Source organism: Saimiri boliviensis, chromosome 9 (genome assembly GCF_048565385.1).
Source record: "Saimiri boliviensis isolate mSaiBol1 chromosome 9, mSaiBol1.pri, whole genome shotgun sequence".
NCBI classification, from domain to species: Eukaryota; Metazoa; Chordata; class Mammalia; order Primates; family Cebidae; genus Saimiri; species Saimiri boliviensis.
In genome coordinates, this window is record NC_133457.1 from 61,172,686 (window position 1) to 61,192,477 (window position 19,792).

Consider the following 19,792-nt stretch of genomic DNA (forward strand, 5'->3'; position numbering starts at 1 on the left):
CTGAAAATTCCTGAACAGGAAAGCTAGTTGCATGAACTGTTGTGAAGCATTTTCGTTTAGAAAGAGCAGATTTACAGCAGTATCTATAGCTGTCTATATCTATAGACAGTATCTATACATGTCTATATCTTCATATCAATATTGATATACATATAGATATTTCTAGAAGCATTTACTTTTTTTCTTTGTCTTTTTTCTTTTACAACAATGTCTCTCATGCATGCTTAGGATCTAAGATGAGAGAACATGGTGATAAGCTGGGATATACTAATTAAAACTTTGTGTTCCTTAGGCTAAATCCTCAGTTAGCCTGTATTATGTCAGAAGTGTTTTTGCAGCCAAGGATATTTCTGGAATTGAAGTATCCATTGAGACATATAGTGACCATCAACCACAGAAGTTGCTTTTTAGCCTTAGAACTTCAGCCACTTCCTATGAAGGGCGTAAGAAACAGAAGTGGTGAAGAGGATACAGAGAGCAAATTCTTGTGTACTTTAGAAATGTCAGCCCTAGACTGATTTTGGTGGGGTTTAGAAAATTGTTCACGCTGTGATTACAGTTTCTTCCACGATGAATGGTCATTGGTTCTTTAATTTTGAATTTCTCTAGTGGGTCATTTAACTTCCACATTGATTTCAAAAGACTGGGGGCATTGAGATTCTAACATCAGGAAATGAACTCGGGAATATCTGCTTATTTGTGGGGGAGACTTCTCAACCAGGGGCATTTTTGTCTCTGCCCCCAAGGCCATTTGGCAATATCTGGAGACATTTTGATTATCATGGCATAGGGAGAAGAGGACTGCTATTAGCACCCAGTAGGCAGAGGCCAGAAATGCTGCTAAACATCCCCCAATGCCCAGAACAGACTTCCACAGCATAAGATTATCCAGTTCAAAATGTCAGTGGTACCCTGGTTGAGAATCCCTGGCTTAGAAAGCTTGACATTGACGAGTCACTTCTTAAGAGGTCTTTATTAGGAACTGACAATAAATGGAGTTGTCTTGAAACAGATCTGAAGTTTTGCTTCAACCATTCCAGACTATTTCTTCAATTAGCTAAACTTGAAAATGCAAAACTGGATGAGTATCTCATAAAAATGATCTGATTCAATCTTCTCACAAATATAGTGCTACCAGTAATTAGGAAATTCAGAGAAACATGAGAACTTTAGTAAAATAGTTACTTGAATAATTGCCACATTTTCATAAAACATATGGCACATTCCCAAGTCATGGTGTTTGACTGAGACATATTGAAAATGCCATAAGCTTGAGGGAAGAAAGGCATAATCATTTTATTGAAAACTGTTTGGAGCTTCAAATTAGATACTTCTAAAGAAGATTTTTAGATTGCTTTTATTTTATCTGGATTATTATAGGCACTATAAAGAAACCGAAAAGAAGACCAGGATCATATTCATTACTTTGGGCACTAATCAAAGTACTGTTTGACTTTGTTGGCTTAAACACTTTCACTTTTAATTGAGATAGAGGGCTTGCAGAAAAGAGCACATTTTAACCACTTGTTTTGAGTGGTTTGTTTTAAGCAAAATTACAGAGTGTTTTGAAAAAGCTCAACAGAGTATTTTTAGGGTACAATGCAGGAATATTATTTGTAATGATAGCATGGTTGTGCATGGGTATGTGTATATTATCATCTATAATCTTGTTTATAGAAAAAAGAAACAGAATGTTGTTTGATGCCAAGTCCCAATTCTTATTCATTGGACTGAGTCATTTAGAGCTGTTATCAAAATATCTCTTTTGTAAAAGGATCCCAACTAAGGAAAAGGATTTAATAACACTGTTGAACAGCTTCTCCATACATACTTTTCTGATCTGACAAACACTATATTTAAAATATTCTAAAGCAAAAGGAAATGTATGAATATATTGTATATTATTTTTGAGTAGTGAGATGCAAGGTGAGTTATGTTGAAAATATACACATGTATGTGTATGTACATATATGTATTATATATAATGCATGTTATATGTATACGTGTATCTGTAGTATGTGTATGTGTATGTGTATGTACATGTATTTACTTATCAAATCTCTTACTGTTGAAACTAAAAATTTGCCTCCTTTGGGTTGGAACTCCTCCTTCAGTCATTGCTGTGAATCTAGAAACTACACCGCTCACCCTTTTTAAAGTACCTTTCTACCAAGTACACAACAAAAATACTTGGGTGTTAGGAACCAAGATCATATGACTATTTTGCTTCTCATTTGTAGTGCTCATGGGCTCATTTCCTTGTTACCAACATACTTACAAGCTTTTGTGCAGAGGAGCCATGTACTTAGTTATTTTATTTGCTGCTTCCCCAGAATGGATAAAAAAGTCTTAGGCACTGTGCAGGTGCTCAATAATTACATCATTATTGAAGGAATATCTACTAATCATTACATATGTGGGATGGATAACAGACCAGTTTTTCAGCTAATGTCATATATTTGGAATGTGGCTCATGTGCAAAACTGTAATTGATAAAACATCTGTTTTAAGCAAGAATAAGATAAGCAATGATTTAAAAATACTAAGGTATCTGCCAATCATGTGCCTACTAAATGAAATAAAAATGCAACTTCCTTTGTCAGCACAACTGACTTGGCTCTTACTAAGTACTAAATATTTGGCACACTGAAATCAACCCATTCACATATACCCTTGCAGTTTCCCCAGTACAACCATAACTTTTAATTTTGTCTGGCCTCAGACTCAGCTTTCAGCTGGTCCATTTCTAACTTAGACCTTTTGTTCGTTCTTCCTTTGCTTTTCAGGCATCTGAATGAGTGAGGTGCCACAGAGGCTGTTTTTCAAAGTTTTCCCTGTATAACATCTTCATCCTTGTAAGGCAAGCCTGGACTCGGGTTTGATCTTCCTCCAGTTGTCTCGAACCCAGCCTCCTTTAGGAAATTTTTAGTAGAAAGCTCAGTTTCATTGGGCTATTTTACTTCAACTCAGTGCAATCCAGAAATGCCAATAGACATTGGCCTCCCTTAAGAACTCGTTAATGTTCAAATATATTATTTTGACATTTTGGTTGGCCATTATATGGTGCAAGTTTAAGGCTGTGTTATGTAAGGTCATGACATTTGCAGAGACTTCACTTGAGGAGCTTTTTGGATCTGTTGTCTTTCAAATATTCCTGATAGACTTTATTTTAATCAGGACTTTTAGCATCTATTTATCCAAACTGTTTCCACATTTTTAAAATTAAGTGAACCATGAATTTTGCATTCTGTCTATAAATGTATCTTTGCAAAGTCTAAGTTAATCCATGTCTACCCGTAATCAGTAGCTCCCTTATAATGTAACTATTTCTTTTTAAATAGTTACCCTTCTTCACAGAAGGGTAAATAGAGAAATGCTTTGGTGGTAAAAACCAAGATCATATGATGACTTCACTTCTTGTGTGAATTGCCCTTTAGTTCATTTCCTTGTCACTAACATATATATTCTTGTGTGGAGGGTCCATACTTAGATATTTTTTATTTACTTAATTTTTTGTGTGCTTTCCTGAAATTGATGGCAAGGTCTTAGGCATTGTGCAGGTGCACAATAATTACATTTATTTAAACAATATCTACTGCCCATTATGCATGTTGATATGGATAGTAGAACAGTTTTTCACCTAATGCCATATACTTGAGAGGAATAAGCATTCTGCGTTTAATCCTTTTCTCTGCACCTGCTCTGCATTCAATGTGCCCTGGCTTACTTCTGTCATTGCACTCTCTCCACCTATGCCAGCACCCATGCCAAGGCCTGCTGAGCGTGCTTGCGCAGTTTCTGACATGAAAACCTCCTCTAGGCTAACTAGGCTGAGGGCCAGCCAGTGCTTTTTTCCTCTTTATTCTTCAGCAGCTGTCATTCAAACTAATTGCTCGTATTCAGTGTAATTGCATCTGGATTGGTAGAAATCATAGAATATAGAGAGACTGTCATTGCCTGACTTGGAAACCAGTCATCACCTGTCCTGGGTCTCTTAGGAAATGGCTTTTGTTCTGTTCTCTGGCATCCATCTTCTTTCATGTTTCTCAGTTCTTTCCATCTCTCCTTGTTGGTGAGCATAAAAATCAATCTTTCATATTCTCTTCTCTTTCCATAAGAACCTGCCATCTCTCTGCTTAAGCGAATCCTTACTGATTTTAAATGTGCAATTATTTAGAAACTTCTAGCCCACAGTATATTAATCATATTTCAAATGGAGGATCTAGAATTTATCAAAAGACACATGAATGTTTTTGGAATTGTGTTTTAAAATTTTAGTTATGGTCAGTTTTTTTATACTTCCTTAGTTTTCATTGGAGTAAATCAAAAGCCATACAGAAATATAGAAAAACTCCTTTTCTTTTCCTTTCCGTTGTATATGTACACAGTGTGTGTGTGGGGGGGGTGTGTGAGTGTGTACATAACATGAGACTGATTTTGAAATAATTCCAAATGGAGTTGTATGACTGTCTCTGTGATTCTTTTTTTCAAAAAGTTAAGTACCTAGAATTTTTCTCTTATCTTTCTAAAATATAGAATGAATGAAACACAGGAAAACTAAAGATCAGAACACTAAATGGGCTGATAGATTTTTTAATATTGAGCTTTTAAAAATCTTTCCCCAAATTGCTGATCTGGGAGGGAAAATGGGTTATACTTTTGAAGCTAGAAGAAAATTATTTTTCAAAAAGAAAATTCATTTAAAACACTAAAATGCATCTATGTGATAGGAAAACAAGTGCCTGGAAAATGAAGAACATAAAAAAAAAAAAAAAAGAGGAAGCGAGAGCAAACACTTGATTTTGTTGCTGTTTGGCAAATACAATTCTGGCCCATTTGCCTCGCCATCACAGCACATTATTGTTGGTTATGAAACTGTGATCAGAATTCAGGTATGTTTCTGAATATGCAACATTTCAAGTTTCTCATTACAAATACACAAATATATTTGCACTCAAAATCTGTGGGAATAATAGGGCATATGAGCCTCTGGTTGCCATTCCTAAGTGAGCTGAAGTCAAGGCTTTCGCTCTCTTGAGCATCTTGTTTGGCCTTACTACAATCTCAGCATTTTCCTCCGCAACTTGCTCCACTTTAATTGCTTAATTTATGGAGCTATACAATATACAGGGGAAATGCATGATCTGCACACATCTGAAATGCAGACCTTCATACATTTTTGCATATGTGAAAATCTGTGTAAACTTGACTCAGAATGAGACCTAGACTATATCTGGTCTTCCCATGGGTTTCCTCATGCCCTCCCAGAGGTACTACTGTTCTGAATTCTATTACCGTTGATTAGTTCTGCCTGATCTTGTAAGTAATAAATGAGATTTCACAGTAGATGCTTTTCTGTGACTGATTTTCTTTACTTAGAATATTCACTTAATTAGCTTAGTTCCCATGTTATAACAGTCTGTCATTGTAGAAATAGCATATGTACTTTTTTCACTAGAATATTTCCTTCCCCCGGGTCAGTTTATAGATTTATTTCACTTGTCTTGCTTTTTTATTTTTTTTCTGAGACAGAGTCTCACTCTGTCACCCAGGCTGGAGTGCAGTGGCATGATCTTGGCTCACTGCAACCTCCACCTCCTGGGATCCAGTGACCCTCCCACCTCAACCTCCTGTGAAACCAGAGGTGTGCACCACCATGTCAGGCTAATTTTTTATTATTGTTTTCTGTAGACACAGGGTTTTGTCCTGTTTCCCAGGCTGGTCTTGAACTCCTGAGCTCGAGTGATCTACCCACTTCAGCCTCCCAAAGTGACTGATTTCCTTTACTTAGAATATTCACTTAGTTAATTCGCTTAATTTCCATGTAATAGACTGTTCTTGTGTGAATATCATACAACAGATTACAGGCATGAGCCACTGTGCCAGACACCTTGCTCCCTTTTCTTGCAAATTTTTTCATACGATTGATGATTCTTGGTTGTTCTTAATATTATTGCAGAATAAGGCTGTTCTTGTTATTTCCTCTGCCATCATGCACGTCTTACCCTGGATAAGAATGGTCATGCAAGCCTTGGGTATCAGAACAATGTATGGATTGAGAGGCCTTAGAATACATGCTAGGGCGGAGCTCAGAGTGCTGCCTCCACTGGCTCCCTTATGCCAAGATGAGGAGGACCTTCCACTAAGTATCAACCCCATCCTGGGAGCCCTGTTCTTTCTAGGCATTTTCTCAGGCTTCTAGAGAATATTTCTCTGACTTCAGCTTGTAAACACACATTCATACTGCTCCTTTTCCAATAGGGTTACAGGATTTACTGTAAAGGAAAGAAAAGTCTCACAAGCAGTTCGGTGAATAGTTTGCAATCCATTTCCTCAAGTTCTGATGCTTCTCAATATTTATCTGCCAATACTGGGTATTGCTTCACCTTGAAACACGCCCTTCAACCCATCTGACTTCTCATGCATTGATTAATAATTTTCAGTTACGACTGGATTTTTTTTTTTTGATCGTACTTATTATGTAAAATTGGATAATTCACTTTAGTTATGTGGCATAATGGAAAGTGAATAGACTTTGAAGTCTTACTGACCAGGATCATTTTCTACTTCTCTCGCTTACTGTTTTTTATATTTCTGAATAAGTTGCTTGGTCCCCCTGAATCCTAATTTTCTTTTCTCTAAAGTGGAAATAAGAACATACATCTGCGGGTTGTCAGGAGAGCTCAGATCATGCACGTAAGGTGTCCATCACTGTGCCCCCTTTACTCCCCCTCTTCCCCTCATTCAGTGCGCTTTGCTCTTCTTTTACTTTTTTATTCCCGTAATTATTCTAGGAATGAGGCTTCATTTTCTCTTCTGAAAAACAGAAAAATGATAACTTTCTTCATCACAGGAATTGTGCTGAGGCTCAAACAATGCTATTTTGTAAACTATAAAATATTCCTCAAAGACAAAGCGATACTATGATGAAGTAATTATATCAGTATTAATAATAGTAAACCATGCCGTTATTTCATAAGTCAAAAGACTGTATATGAGCTTTTCCATTACAAGATGATACTGTGATGCACTACTTTTAAAATCTAAAACCCTGTGTATCCTCGCTTATGTCTATTTTGAGAAGTGAGTGAATGTATGTGTTATGTTACATTGCATATTTACTAGAAGAACTGATGATGATTCTGAATTGGTGACAAGGCTTAGTAGAAGCAAAAGAAATGTATTGGTAACTAACTTGTGACTGCATGTAGCCGGAGGTGTGTGACTGGAAAGCAGCCTTATCCTTCAGCCTATGTTACCTCGCAGATGGCTGTGAGGTGCTGGGCGGAAAACATCTAGCTTTGTGAAGATTGCTTCTCCACAGGTCCCTCCACTGGTGCCTCCATCCACAGATACATTTAGCTTTGGCAAAGCTCCCTGCAGGTGGTCGATTTATTTGCTGCTTCTTAAATTGCTATGGGCTCGCACTGTCACCTAGCTTAAGTGATGGGTTACAAACGGTAAGGTCCTCACTCTGGTGAAGGTTTGGGGATCCTAGATTTCCGCTGCCTTGCCCCTTTACTTTAGGTTACTTTTTGAGTATCTATCGGAGTGGTTCTTTCTGCTAAAGGAGAGATTGAGAAGCTCACCTGGACTAAGCTGTGACTCCGTTGCAGGCCAGCCCTTTGTGAATCCCGATGGAACTCCTGCAATATACAACCCACCCACCAGTCAACAGCCCCTGCGAAGCGCCATGGTGGGGCAGTCCCAGCAGCAGCCGCCACAGCAGCAGCCGTCCCCGCAGCCCCAGCAGCAGGTCCAGCCACCGCAGCCACAGATGGCAGGCCCTCTGGTCACTCAGGTAAGGGGCTGGTTGGAAGGCTGGGAAGGGAAGTACCCTGAGGTGAAGGCTGCCTAGTCCTCAGAGCAGCAGAGAATCAGGGAGAAGCATATATTTTCCACTCAAGCCTCATAAATAAAATCTGGCAGCAGATAGTTCTTTGCAGATCGACAGGATTTTATCTGGATTCTTAAGTTTAAATAGAGGTGAGTGCCCCATCCAGTAACTTGCAAGTTGAAGGTATGAAAGTAGGGAGAACAAAGGATATTTTTATTTGGTCTAAATGTCATTTTTTTTTAATGTATTGAGGATCCTACATCAGAGACTGAACCCTAGGTCTTTGTGTCATCTCCCTCCCTCAGTCCTGTCACAGATCAAATGCTCATGTTTGCCAAGAGTCAGGACTGAATTCTTCATCAATGGGAAGAACGGAAATTAGTCAATTCCAAGGAGGACTGGCTGTTCCTACATACTCCCCTTAGAGAGACACATTGCCACCCTCCTTTGCTGGAAAGACACATAGACGTGTCAACAGAAACCTGTAGGCTGTCAGAGTGAAACGCTTTCTAAATTTTTGATATTACTTCTTTGTTTTGGGACAGTATTTTCAGACCCAGAGGATGTAACCAACAATATCAAATGTACATCAATAACTTCTTTAAAAAAATCACCTAAGTGCAAATGGGCTTCTCTCAACGATGTCTGGCTCTGTTCTTTCAGAGCCTGGACTTTTCCTTGGTGGCAAATTCTCCTCTCTGGAGTGCACTGAACCTAGAGAGCCTATGAAGGACAGAGGCGTGCTTCTTGTCAGATTTCAACCCCAGTGCTTTTCTGTTACCTGATCAATTTTTTTCTCTCCTCCTGTCTGTCCAGGGGCTGCAGGCTTCCTCCCAGTCAGTGCAATATCCAGCAGTCTCTTTTCCTCCCCAGCACCTCCTGCCTGTGTCCCCAACGCAGCACTTTCCCATGGTACTGTATTATGTGTATATTACTTTTTCCCCTAGGACAGCATATTCACTGATTTTACTACTTTTCTGCACTGGCTGACACTGGGTGGGTGTAATGGGCTGACTGTGAGGGAGAACATGTGAATGCCTCATTTCTAACCTTACAGCCCAGCTCTGCAAAACAACGGTTTCCTTTCTGTCTTCTGTCTGTCCCATGCTGAGTGCTTCTGTGCTCTGGTACCCTTTTAAGAGTATACCAGCTAAGCAGGAAGTGAATGCTTTCAGAGTTAGAAATCAGGAGCAGAGCCAGGTGCGGTGGCTCACGCCTATAATCCCAGCACTTTGGGAGGCTGAGGCGGGTGGATCACGAGGTCCAGAGATAGAGACCAATCTGGTCAACATGGTGAAACCCCGTCTCTACTAAAAATACAAAAAAATAGCTGGGCATGGTGGCATCTGCCTGTAATCCCAGCTACTCAGGAGGCTGAGGCAGGAGAATTGCTTGAACCCAGGAGGCAGAGGTTGCGGTGAGCCGAGATCACGCCATTGCACTCCAGCCTGGGTAACAAGAGCAAAACTTGAGAAAGAAAGAAATCAGGAGCAGAGAGATACAGGAATTTGGCATAAGGGTTTGAGGAAGATCTCAAAGATGGTGTTGGGATGAGAACCATTATCACTCTGTGCTCCTGATGTAGGTGTCCCCAGGATTCCAATCTCCCAATTTTCTTTCATCTTTTCCCCCCCTCAAGCCACTAGGTCATTTTGAGCAACAGCTTAAAGAATGAACATTGTGGCTGGGCGCAGTGGCTCACGCCTGTAATCTCAGCACTTTGGGAGGCTGAGTTGGGCGGATCAGAAGTCAAGAGATCAAGACCATCGTGCCCAACACGGTGAAATCCCACCTGTACTAAAAATACAAAAATTAGCTGGGTGTGGTAGTGTGCACCTGTAGTCCCAGCTACTTAGGAGGCTGAGGCAGAAGAGTCGCCTTAATCTAGGAAGTGGGGTTTGCAGTGAGCCAAGATCACGCCACTGCACTCCAGCCTGACAACAGAGCGAGACTCCATCTTGGGGAAAAGAAAGAAAGAAAGAAGAAAAGAAAGAGAGAGAGAGAGAAAGAATAAAGAAAAAAGAAACAGAAAAAAAGAAAAGAAAGAAAGAAAGAGAGAGAGAGAAAGAAAGAAAGGAAGAAAGAAAGAACAAGAAGGAAGGAAGAACCTGAAGGAAGGAAGGAAGGAAGGAAGAAAGGAAGGAAGGAAGGAAGGCAAGCTCCTAAATTTCAGATCAGGCCAGTGAACAAATACTCCCTAATATAGGAATATAATCCCACTCAGCCCATTGGTGATACAGGTCCTGGCTCCATCTTTGCAGCAGCACTAGGGGTGATGAGTATGAGTGGTTCTGCCTTATGGATGCTCTCCAGAGGCAGATTCTGTGGTTGCTGCTGGGAAGACAGGCTGACCCTTCAGGACAGAATATCAAGCCTTCCTTGTATGCAATGTCATCCTAAGGAGCCTGTGCTTTCAGTGGAAAAAATAAGAATTTGTTTCCATTGAAAGAGAAAGATTTGGATCAAAATTTTTGCCATCTCTGACCCTTGGGATGATTAATTGTTCTCTTGTTATGTTCTGGCTGAAGAATTATTTTATCTTATTTTATTTTTTCCAAATTGTACTTCCCTTCTCTCCTGCAACTCCAAACATGTGCCCTGTGTCTTCCTCTCTCGTTACCAAGCTGATCCCACAAATTCCTGCATTTATTTCCATGACTTGCAGAGAGATGATGTGGCAACACAGTTTGGCCAGATGACCTTGAGCCGGCAGTCCTCGGGGGAGACTCCTGAACCGTCATCAGGTCCTGTCTACCCGTCCTCCCTTATGCCACAGCCAGCCCAGCAGCCAAGCTTTGTTATCGCCTCTACAGGCCAGCAGCTTCCTACAGGAGGATTCTCAGGCTCTGGCCCTCCAATCTCCCAGCAGGTCCTCCAGCCCCCTCCCTCACCACAGGGATTTGTGCAACAGCCTCCACCTGTACAGGTAGGTGTGTTTCCTCATGCCTGTGCCCTACAGCTGATTTTTGATGCATTTTGACCTTTATCTTTCTATGTAGAATGTAACCAGATTCAATCCCTTTCTCATCTGTATTAATACTCCTCACCAGCAGGAAGCAGTGCATTTTTCCACTCATCAGTTGTTCAAAATTGATGGGTTCAGAAAGTGATTTGATTGAAACTGATCCAACTGCCCATGGAAACAACAGGGGAATATCCCATTTTCCAGGCTGCTGGCACAGAGACCGTAAGAAAGCATTCTCTGCCATGCGATATTCTGCTCAGGGGATTGCACAGAAAGGAAATGCCTTGGAAAAGGGAAAGGTCCAGACCTAGGGGACCTTCAACACTCTCTTGCTGCTACTCCAAAAATGTGTTCTTTCCTTTCTTATCAATTCATAAGCATTTTCTGGAGCTAATCCGGTGCTTCAGGCAGGAGCTCCTCTATGAATATAAAGGAGGAGGGTAAGCTGATATCCACAGTCCTTTTCTTTCCCTAAGGGAAAGCAGAGCTCATGCGTCTCTCACAGGTAGCCATTAATCATATTTAATTGACTTGAGCATGTAAGACACCACAGATCACTGATTTTTACTGTCTTCTGGAAGACTGATTATGTGTTACTGTTCACCACCAAACATCTCTGGTGCTCTCTTGGGTATCCCTTGCAGAATATTGGAAGTGATTACTGTCAAGATATAAAATGCACAGAGGCATTTTCTGGTCCATTTTCAAGTCACACAGATCCCAAGAAAATTCCATCCTAATTATGAAGTATTGCATTGGATGAGCTGTTCAAAGTGCAGTGTCACCTTTGTATCATTTGTTTCACTGCCTTAACATCTTGAATAAATTATTTTCTTTTCAAGCCACACAAAACCCTCTACCATGAAATAATTGTCACTAAATTGTTCATTTTATTTTGAGTGATTAATTAATAGTTCATCTTCAGTTGCCTTCTCTGTAATATCTCTTCACAAGTAGGATTTTAAAAGATGTGTAAAATAAGTTTAAGTTATAGGAGAAAGGGATTCATTAATATAGTAATAATTTTACCAATAAATTAAATACCTCAAGCTTAATTATTAGGAAAAATAATTTAGCTTTTTTGGCCTAAAAAGCACTTAAGTGTCCTTGCTAATTTCTGCAGACAAACAAAATAGCTAGCAGGATGTTTAATTAAATTTAAAAGGAAAAAAACATAAAATAAAAATTAGCCAGGTTTGGTAGCGCACACCTGTAATGCTAGCAATTTGGAAAGCTGAGGCAAAAGGTGTACTTGAGCCTGGGAGTTCAAGACCAGCCTGGACAATACAGGGAGACGTCATCTCTGCAAAAAAATAAAAAATATATATAACTAGGTGTGGTGGCATATACTTGTGGTTACACCTATTTGGGAGGCTGAGGTGGGAGAATCGCTTGAGCCTGGGATGTCAAGGCTACAGTGAGCCATGACGATACCACTACACCCTAGCCCAGGAAACAAGGCAAGACCCTGTCTCAGAAAATGAAATAAATAAATCAATATTTAAAAATGAAAATCTTTCTTCACTGAAGAGATTTTAATACTAATCAGCTGCAGAAGCAAAAACAATTCATAACCCCTGTTGTGTCTGTGACAGAAACACTTTCATTCCTTGTTCAGTAGGTTTAAGATAGAGAGGGAGGGAGGTATCTGTGGTTCATGATCAGTCTAGACAGATATGAGCTTCTTTTTGAAGAATCACAGATAAAGCTATAGGCTACAGCCCACAGTAACTTTTAATTTAGTAAATATTTGAAAATCTGATCACCCAACTATGAAACAATGAAAATAACTTAGTTTAGACTCAGCCTACAACCATATGTGGAAATCTGTTAAATTTCTGCAGAAAATGAATCTGTATAATAAATGTGAAGGTCTATTTCATCTGACTCATCATGTGTGCTTTCTAAATGCCCACTGGAAAGGTGAAGTGGGAAACACATGGGTGAGGCAAAGAGGATTTAAAGGAGGGACATGGGAGAAGTGTGAAGGTTTTATAGTTTCTTCTTTCTTTTCCCTCCTAATCCACTCATTTTTAGATTCTCCATATTTTAACGTGATTGATTGAACATATACATTTTCTCCCTTTTGGGCCATCCTTACTCCTTTCTCCCTTTACCTCTCTCCTTTTAAACCTTTCATGCTGATCTTTTAAAAGATTGCTGTTAACCTGGCTTCCTTTCCATCCTCCTTGGTTGTGGATGAGGATAGACCAAGAGCTCATTTTCTTCATCTGGTTGGGGATCATAGCTCCCAAGAGCTGACCAAAGTGCCACCTTGGAGTGGTGCTGGATACAATTAGCCACATCTCTAGCACAGCTTGCAAAGGTATCACAGAAGCTATGTCTGGGGAAAAGAACAAAAACAAAACAAACAACAAAATTGAATTAATAAAAAATCTTTTTTACATGCAGTTGTACTTTTATCCTAACCGTCAGCGCTCATTAGAATGTTTGTAACTATGAATTCTTTTGTTCCTGAGCATATTTTATGTTTTATATTGAACATGGGAGGGAGATCCAGGAATAGATACTACATTCATGAGCTTACATTTAATCAAGACACAGTCTTTTCTAAAGGAACAAAATGTTATTTCCTAAAAGACATGTAAATATAAATGCTGACAAATAAATTAGATAATAGTTGTTCTTATTTTTACTATTGGGAGGCATCTGATGTTTAATGGTAGTCATCTTTAATAGCACCACAATTTGCCAGAGTATAGCTAAATGCTATTATTAGTCCAGAATTATTTGTTGTTTTTTTTATTGTTATAAACTGCCTGACAAAATAAGAGAAAAGAAGTAAGCTCAAATCACTATGAATAAAGTATGGAATCAATTAGTTGCCAGATATTGACCCAAGATTGCTTTAGACTCATTCAGCCTCTTGCCCTTGAATATCCATATATTATATAACCACAGCTATAATTCACCATGATTCCATGAAATTGCAGAGTTACAGGAGTTACAGATTCACACAGATTGTTATATTTTGTTCCCACTTTATCCTCAGGCAGTAAAATATGTTACATATGTTTCAATAGCAACATTGAAATACAAGAGTGCTTCTTATGTGACCTGAGCAAATCAGAAAACAAAATAACCATGAAAATCACAGTTCTCAAATAATTGGCTTGTAATGTTATTCTGTGTATCTAATGTTTGTAGGCTGTCTGCTTGGGTACCTCAGTTGTCATTTTAGAGAATATAATAGGAGAAAACTCAGACGCCTGAAGAGGGAAAATCATTAACTAAGATTAGTAAGAAAGTGGCCTTCGTATAAATGACCTGAGGTAGTCGAAGTCTAACAGATCAGGGAACATTTGATTTGGATCATAATCAAGTAGTCAGAATACTTTGATTCGTTCTCATTCATAAGAAAGTTAAGAAGGTAGCATAAACAGGATTTAAACAATCTTATTTCCCTTTTTAGATTGGACATAAATTTTTCTGAATAGTGGTATGTCCCAATCATTCTGCAATGTGCTTTAATAGACTACTGTATTTTGTAATTGCATTATCTGCTCCTTTTAGGCTAGAGATCAGCAGTTTTCATGTCTCACCTCTGTTTCCATTAGAAAAGCAATTCAAGTTATATATAATATTTAAAATGTAGGTTTTTATTGTTGGTGGTAACTGTTTTACTCTCTCTTGTTTCATCTAAAAACCACAAAAGGCTTGTTTTAAAATGACCATTTTGTGATCATGACTAGGTCAGGAGTTGAGCAGGATTTATCGCAGATGGCTCACCTCTCCTCCATGTGGCTAGGGTAGCTTGCCTGGTGCTACCCTCACATGCCTGGAACTTGAGGGTAACCAGTCAATTGGAGGTACCTGTTCCACACATGGCCTCTGCAGCAGAATGGTCTGGACTTTGTCTCTCGGCTGGCTTCCCCGCCTACAGGCGTGGAAGCGGCAAGTCTTCTTTAGGATCAGGCTTGACAGTTTCAGACATCATTTCTGCCTCATGGCATTGGTCAAAGAAAGTCACAGAACCAGATCAGATTGAAGGTTTGGGGAGTGGATTTTGCCTCTTCATGGGAGAAGTAGCATGCCCATACACATAGGCATGGGAGAAGTTTGTGGTGGCCATCTTCACAACCTACCACAATTACAAGATGAAAACATAACTTATGTTTAAAAATTTACATGACCGTTCTCATTCTCTGCTTTCTTCCCCCTTTCTTCCACAGATGCCTGTCTATTATTATCCATCTGGTCAGTACCCTACCTCAACCACACAACAGTACCGGCCCATGGCCTCAGTTCAGTACAATACCCAGAGGAGTCAGCAGATGCCACAGGCAGCACAGCAAGCAGGTACTTGGAATTTGTTTCCCATTTTCTTACCAACCCAGTTATTTTTGCTGGTGAATCTTGTACTCTTTGGATGAGTGTTCAAGCCTGGCAATTTAAATCAGCACATTTCCTCTCCCCAGAGAAGATAACAAAGCTTTGATTGACTCTGTGTGGAAAAGTAGTAGGTACAAGAAGGTGAAGCATACGTCAGACTAGCATCCCTGGCATGCATGCTAAACAGTCTACGTGAATTATTTTTTGATCCTTCTTTCGTTAAAGCAGAAAGTCAACCTCGTTCTTCCCTTTCCAGTTCAGATCTTCTTTTTTTTTTTTTTTTTCGTTTTCAATTTGAAGAGAGTGATTTCCCCTGTTCTTAAGGCTAGGGAACCAAATTAGGTTGTTTTAATACCGTGCTAAAAGATACTGCCTTTAGAAGAAGGCTACTGAGAATGCGGCGTGTCTCGATGGAACTGTGACTCCATGGTTCACTTTCATGATGGCCACATGCCTCCTCCTGCCCAGAGCCCGGCAGCCACTGTGCAGTGGGAAGGGGGGCCGATACACTGTACGAGAGTGAGTAGCAGGTCTCACAGTGAACCGGTCTCTTTCCCTACTGTGTCACACTCCTAATGGAATGCCGTTGCCCAGAGAGCAGCAGGAACCCGACAGGGCAGAGTGACTTGTGCTAGGGACAGGTTTGTGTCATTCCTGCTGGCCAAACTGTGGGAAAAACTGCTAATTGTCATGCTGAAGACTGCCTGACGGGGAGACTCTGCCTTCTGTAAGTAGGTCATGTAAAGAGCATGTGCTCCTTGCTGCTGCTCATAGATGCCTGCTTCGTGATCTGATTTCTACACTGAATCTATGTTATGCATACGTCATGTGTACAGATACATGTATGTAATATATATACAATATGTACCGTTTTTATAAGCTCTGAAAAAAAAGTGCAGTTCTTGCCAACGATCAGCACCAATCATAGACGCCCTAAGAATGCTAATGCTGACACTACCAGCATCCTGTCAGATTGCAGAAAAAATTAAATTCCTCCGTTTGTGGATGGCTACATGTTCTTTGGTTTATCTCATGGCCTATTTAAAGTCTGTGGGAGAAGAATTAGAGAAACCTATATCCTCCAGCCAGATTTTGTCTTGTTTCGGCACTGTGTTAGTTTGGGGAAGAATATGTTTGACCTCTGAATTGACTTCAGACTTTTACAGTAGACTTTTACAGTGTTCTAAGAACAGTAAAGGGTTTCAAATAACTAGCTATTTTAAGAAAATAACTTGGCAATATTTTCTCTGACTTGTGGAAAATGTTATTATCTTTACCATTTTGGTGGTGACTGTGCTATCAGTTTAGATATATGCTATAGCAATGTATTGCATTCTGCACTATCTTATTTTATGCTAATGTTGATTAAAAGATTAATTTATAATCTTGAGGATCTTGGTTTAGAGGTTATGGGGAAGTTTTCCTCTTGGTTACCAATGGCTTTAGAAGAAGAAAGATGCAGCTATCTAATTGCAATGATTTTTTATTAGGTTTGGCACCCTTGTGTGACAATTTTAAAAGAGATTATTTCAGTCTTGTGTAGAGTGTCATCACAGAAAGAAATGAAGTTACAAAACATGCCGGAATCCACTAAACCTATAAACTCTAGATCTATGTGAGGGGATGAGAAAGTTAGATGAATATGCTAACTGGGCAACAGAATTAGATTTCAAAAAAGTCTAGGCCTCCCCCACTGACTTCTACATTGCTTTTTCTCCTCTTCACTAACTTCATTGGTAGATGTCAAAACAAGAGACAGTATGTGAGACAGTTTTTACTGTTTCATAAAACACAATGAGAGAACAGGGATGTGGAAACACCATTCCCCATCCAGTTAGAGAGACCTAACTGGCTCCAACCACATTCCATGGCAACCTGGTGGCTTTTGTTTGTCACATGTTCCCACATGACCACAAAAATGACCCTCCCAAGGCAAGATTAATAACACTGTAATGAGAAGCGTGCACTCTAGAGCAGCATCAAGCTCAATATAGAAGCAAGGCAGTGCCTAGGGTGTCAAGGAAGTGGGTGTCAGTTAATGCAGCCTGTACAGGGTGAGGAGGTAAGAACAGTGAAATGATCATGAACAATATTGTCCCCAGAAGTGATGGCATTAGTGTACACAGGCACACTGAGACCTTTGAGCTCTCAGTTTTTGTGACCACCACACTAGACACCTGGCCTAAAATCCTAACACAGTTTCCACCACAGTGCTGAATGTATCCAGTATCTGGGGAAGCAGATGGTGTTCCCTGACCTCACAGAGAATCACTTCTGCTAATAAAATCCAAGTAACCCAGCCCACATAATGGCTCTTTGAGAGTCCGTAGAGGCTCTGGGTCCTACAACTGGGTGGTGTTTTGTTAAGCCTAGTGAGACTAAGAGAAACTTTCCAAATGGACATGGCAGTCATTTATGAGAGCAACTCTCTGTTGATGGACTATCTTATAGAAGAAAGAGCCTCTTTAGATCATTATGGAAGTTATATTTTCTGGAGTAACTAGAAGATACGACTTCTCTATCTTTAAGTCAAACTATGGGCTACTGTCAGCCTGTCACCCTCTCACAGTGATGTTTTGACTTGTTCTTCCTCCTGCCTCCTGCAGTCGGGTGTCTTAAGATCTGACCCTCTTCCATCTTCATTGGATACTGACACCAGATTGTGTCATAGCATCCTCAGCTGTCATGCAGTTAAATATTAGAGTGGGACAGAATTATGTCAGTTAAAGCCAAATGAGATTTTAATCTGAATTTACTTCTTGGCACTGTTCTTAATCTCTATTTAATTGCAGTAAAACGCATCTCTTCCTTTTCCTATACTCCTGCCAGAATTGAAATCTCTGTCAGTTATTCCATATTTTCTAGGACTCAAAACTCTACATAGTTAATTTTTATAAGGTGAACTGGACACTCTATTAGTGATTAAACAGGACACCTGTGTTTCCCTGAGGCCCAGTAGGGAGACATAAGTTATTTATTCGGGTGATTTTGTACTCTTTATCCAATCAGCATATAGTAAAAGGCCCTAAGTATGTAGAAGAGAAAGCCTATGTGGGCGGTGATTATAAATAAAGAACACTAATGTTGGGGCAGAGTGCAGTGGCTAGCACATGTAATCCCAGTACTTTGGAAGGCCTAGGAAGGTGGATCACCTGAGGTCATGAGTTCGAGACCAGCCTCATCAACAGGGTGAAACCCTGTCTCTACTAAAAAAACACACAAAAATTAGCCGGGCATGGTGGCTGGTGCCTGTAATCCCAGCTACTCAATTCCATTCAAGAGACTTGCTTGAACCTGGGAGACGGAGGTTGCACTAATCCAAGATGGCACCATTGCATTCCAGCCTGAAAGACAGAGCAAGACTCTGTCTCAAAAAACAAAACAAAACACTAATGTTGAGAACATGTGGAGAAATCAAATGGCAGAGCTGCAAAATGATATTTGGAATTTGTAGCTACATTTGTGAGAAAAATAAAAGCCTTCAATTTACAAATATCTCCAACAGAAGAATTTGTTTATTGCCAATCTGACATTATCAGGTACCTCTGATAGTGGGGAGACAGTTTTCTTTCTGAGCAAATTATTGATAACCCAAGTCTATGTAGAAGAGCAGTTATCAGGATAGGTGCACTACCTCGTGCCTATAATCCCAGCACTTTGGGAGGCTGAAGTGGGAAGATTTCTTGATCCCAGGAGCTCAGACCAGCCTCAGCAACATGATAAGACCCTATCTCTACAGAAAATAAAAAATTAGCCAGGCATGGTGGTGCTTGCCAGCAGTCCCAGCAATTTGGAGGAATAAAAAAAAACACGAGGCTAAAGAACTTAGGTCTCCCTACTGTGCCTTAGGGGAACTCAGGTGTCCTATTTAATCAGTAGTAGAGTGTCCAGTTCACCTTATAAAAATTGTGTAGAATTTTAAGTCGTGATGTGTGGGGATTGCTTGAACCTGGGAGTTTGAGACCTCAGTGAGCCATAATCATGCCATTGCACTCCAGCCTAGGTGACAGAGCAAGGCAAGAGAAAGAGAAAGAAGAAAGAAGGAAGGAAGGTAGGAAGGAAGGGAGGGAGGGAGGAAGGAAGGAAGGAAGGAAGGAAGGAAGGAAGGAAGGAAGAAAGAAAGAAGAAGAAAGGAAGGGAGAGAAAGAGAAAGAAAAAGAAAGGAGAGAAAGAAAGAAGAAGGGAAGGAAGGGGAAGGAAGAGAGAGAGAGAAAGAAGAAGGAAGGAAGGGAGAGAAAGAAAAAAGAAAGAGAAAGGAAGAAAGAAAAGAAAGAAAGAAGAAAGAAGAAAGAAAGAAAAAGAAAGAAAGAAAGAAAGAAAGAAAAGAAAGAAAGAAAGGAAGGAAGGAAGGAAGGAAGGAAGGAAGGAAGGAAGGAAGGAAGGAAGGAAGGAAGGAAAGAAAGAAAAGAAAAGAAAGTTATTACGTTATGGCTTGTTTGTAAAAAGACTGTAGTTTTAAAATCTTTCTATGTTTGAAAGACTTAGAAGTGAAAACATCTTGACTCAGAACAGTTTTTCAGTGTTCAGATATTGAAAGGAAGTGCTCATAAACATTCATTCCTTAATGTTTTAAGTTTATTTTAGTAGTTAGTTATCATGCCATTTTTAGTTAGTACCTGTGTTGCTGTAGTTTTATT

General features: G+C 39.8%; 1 protein-coding gene across 20 annotated transcripts in view; it reads left to right on the forward strand.

Moving 5' to 3' along the window:
- The window catches only part of ARPP21 (cAMP regulated phosphoprotein 21), a 158,483-nt gene that overhangs the window by 91,821 nt on the left and 46,870 nt on the right, over positions 1 to 19,792 (forward strand). For 18 of the 20 annotated variants that reach the window (XM_039461936.2, XM_039461933.2, XM_074405980.1 and 15 more), the window contains 4 exons: positions 7,617 to 7,801; positions 8,654 to 8,749; positions 10,503 to 10,763; positions 14,996 to 15,122. In XM_039461936.2, coding sequence (XP_039317870.1) covers positions 7,617 to 7,801; positions 8,654 to 8,749; positions 10,503 to 10,763; positions 14,996 to 15,122 — 669 coding nt within the window. The remainder of the gene's footprint in view (positions 1 to 7,616; positions 7,802 to 8,653; positions 8,750 to 10,502; positions 10,764 to 14,995; positions 15,123 to 19,792) is intronic. The other 2 variants (XM_074405984.1, XM_074405986.1) reach the window with 1 other exon arrangement.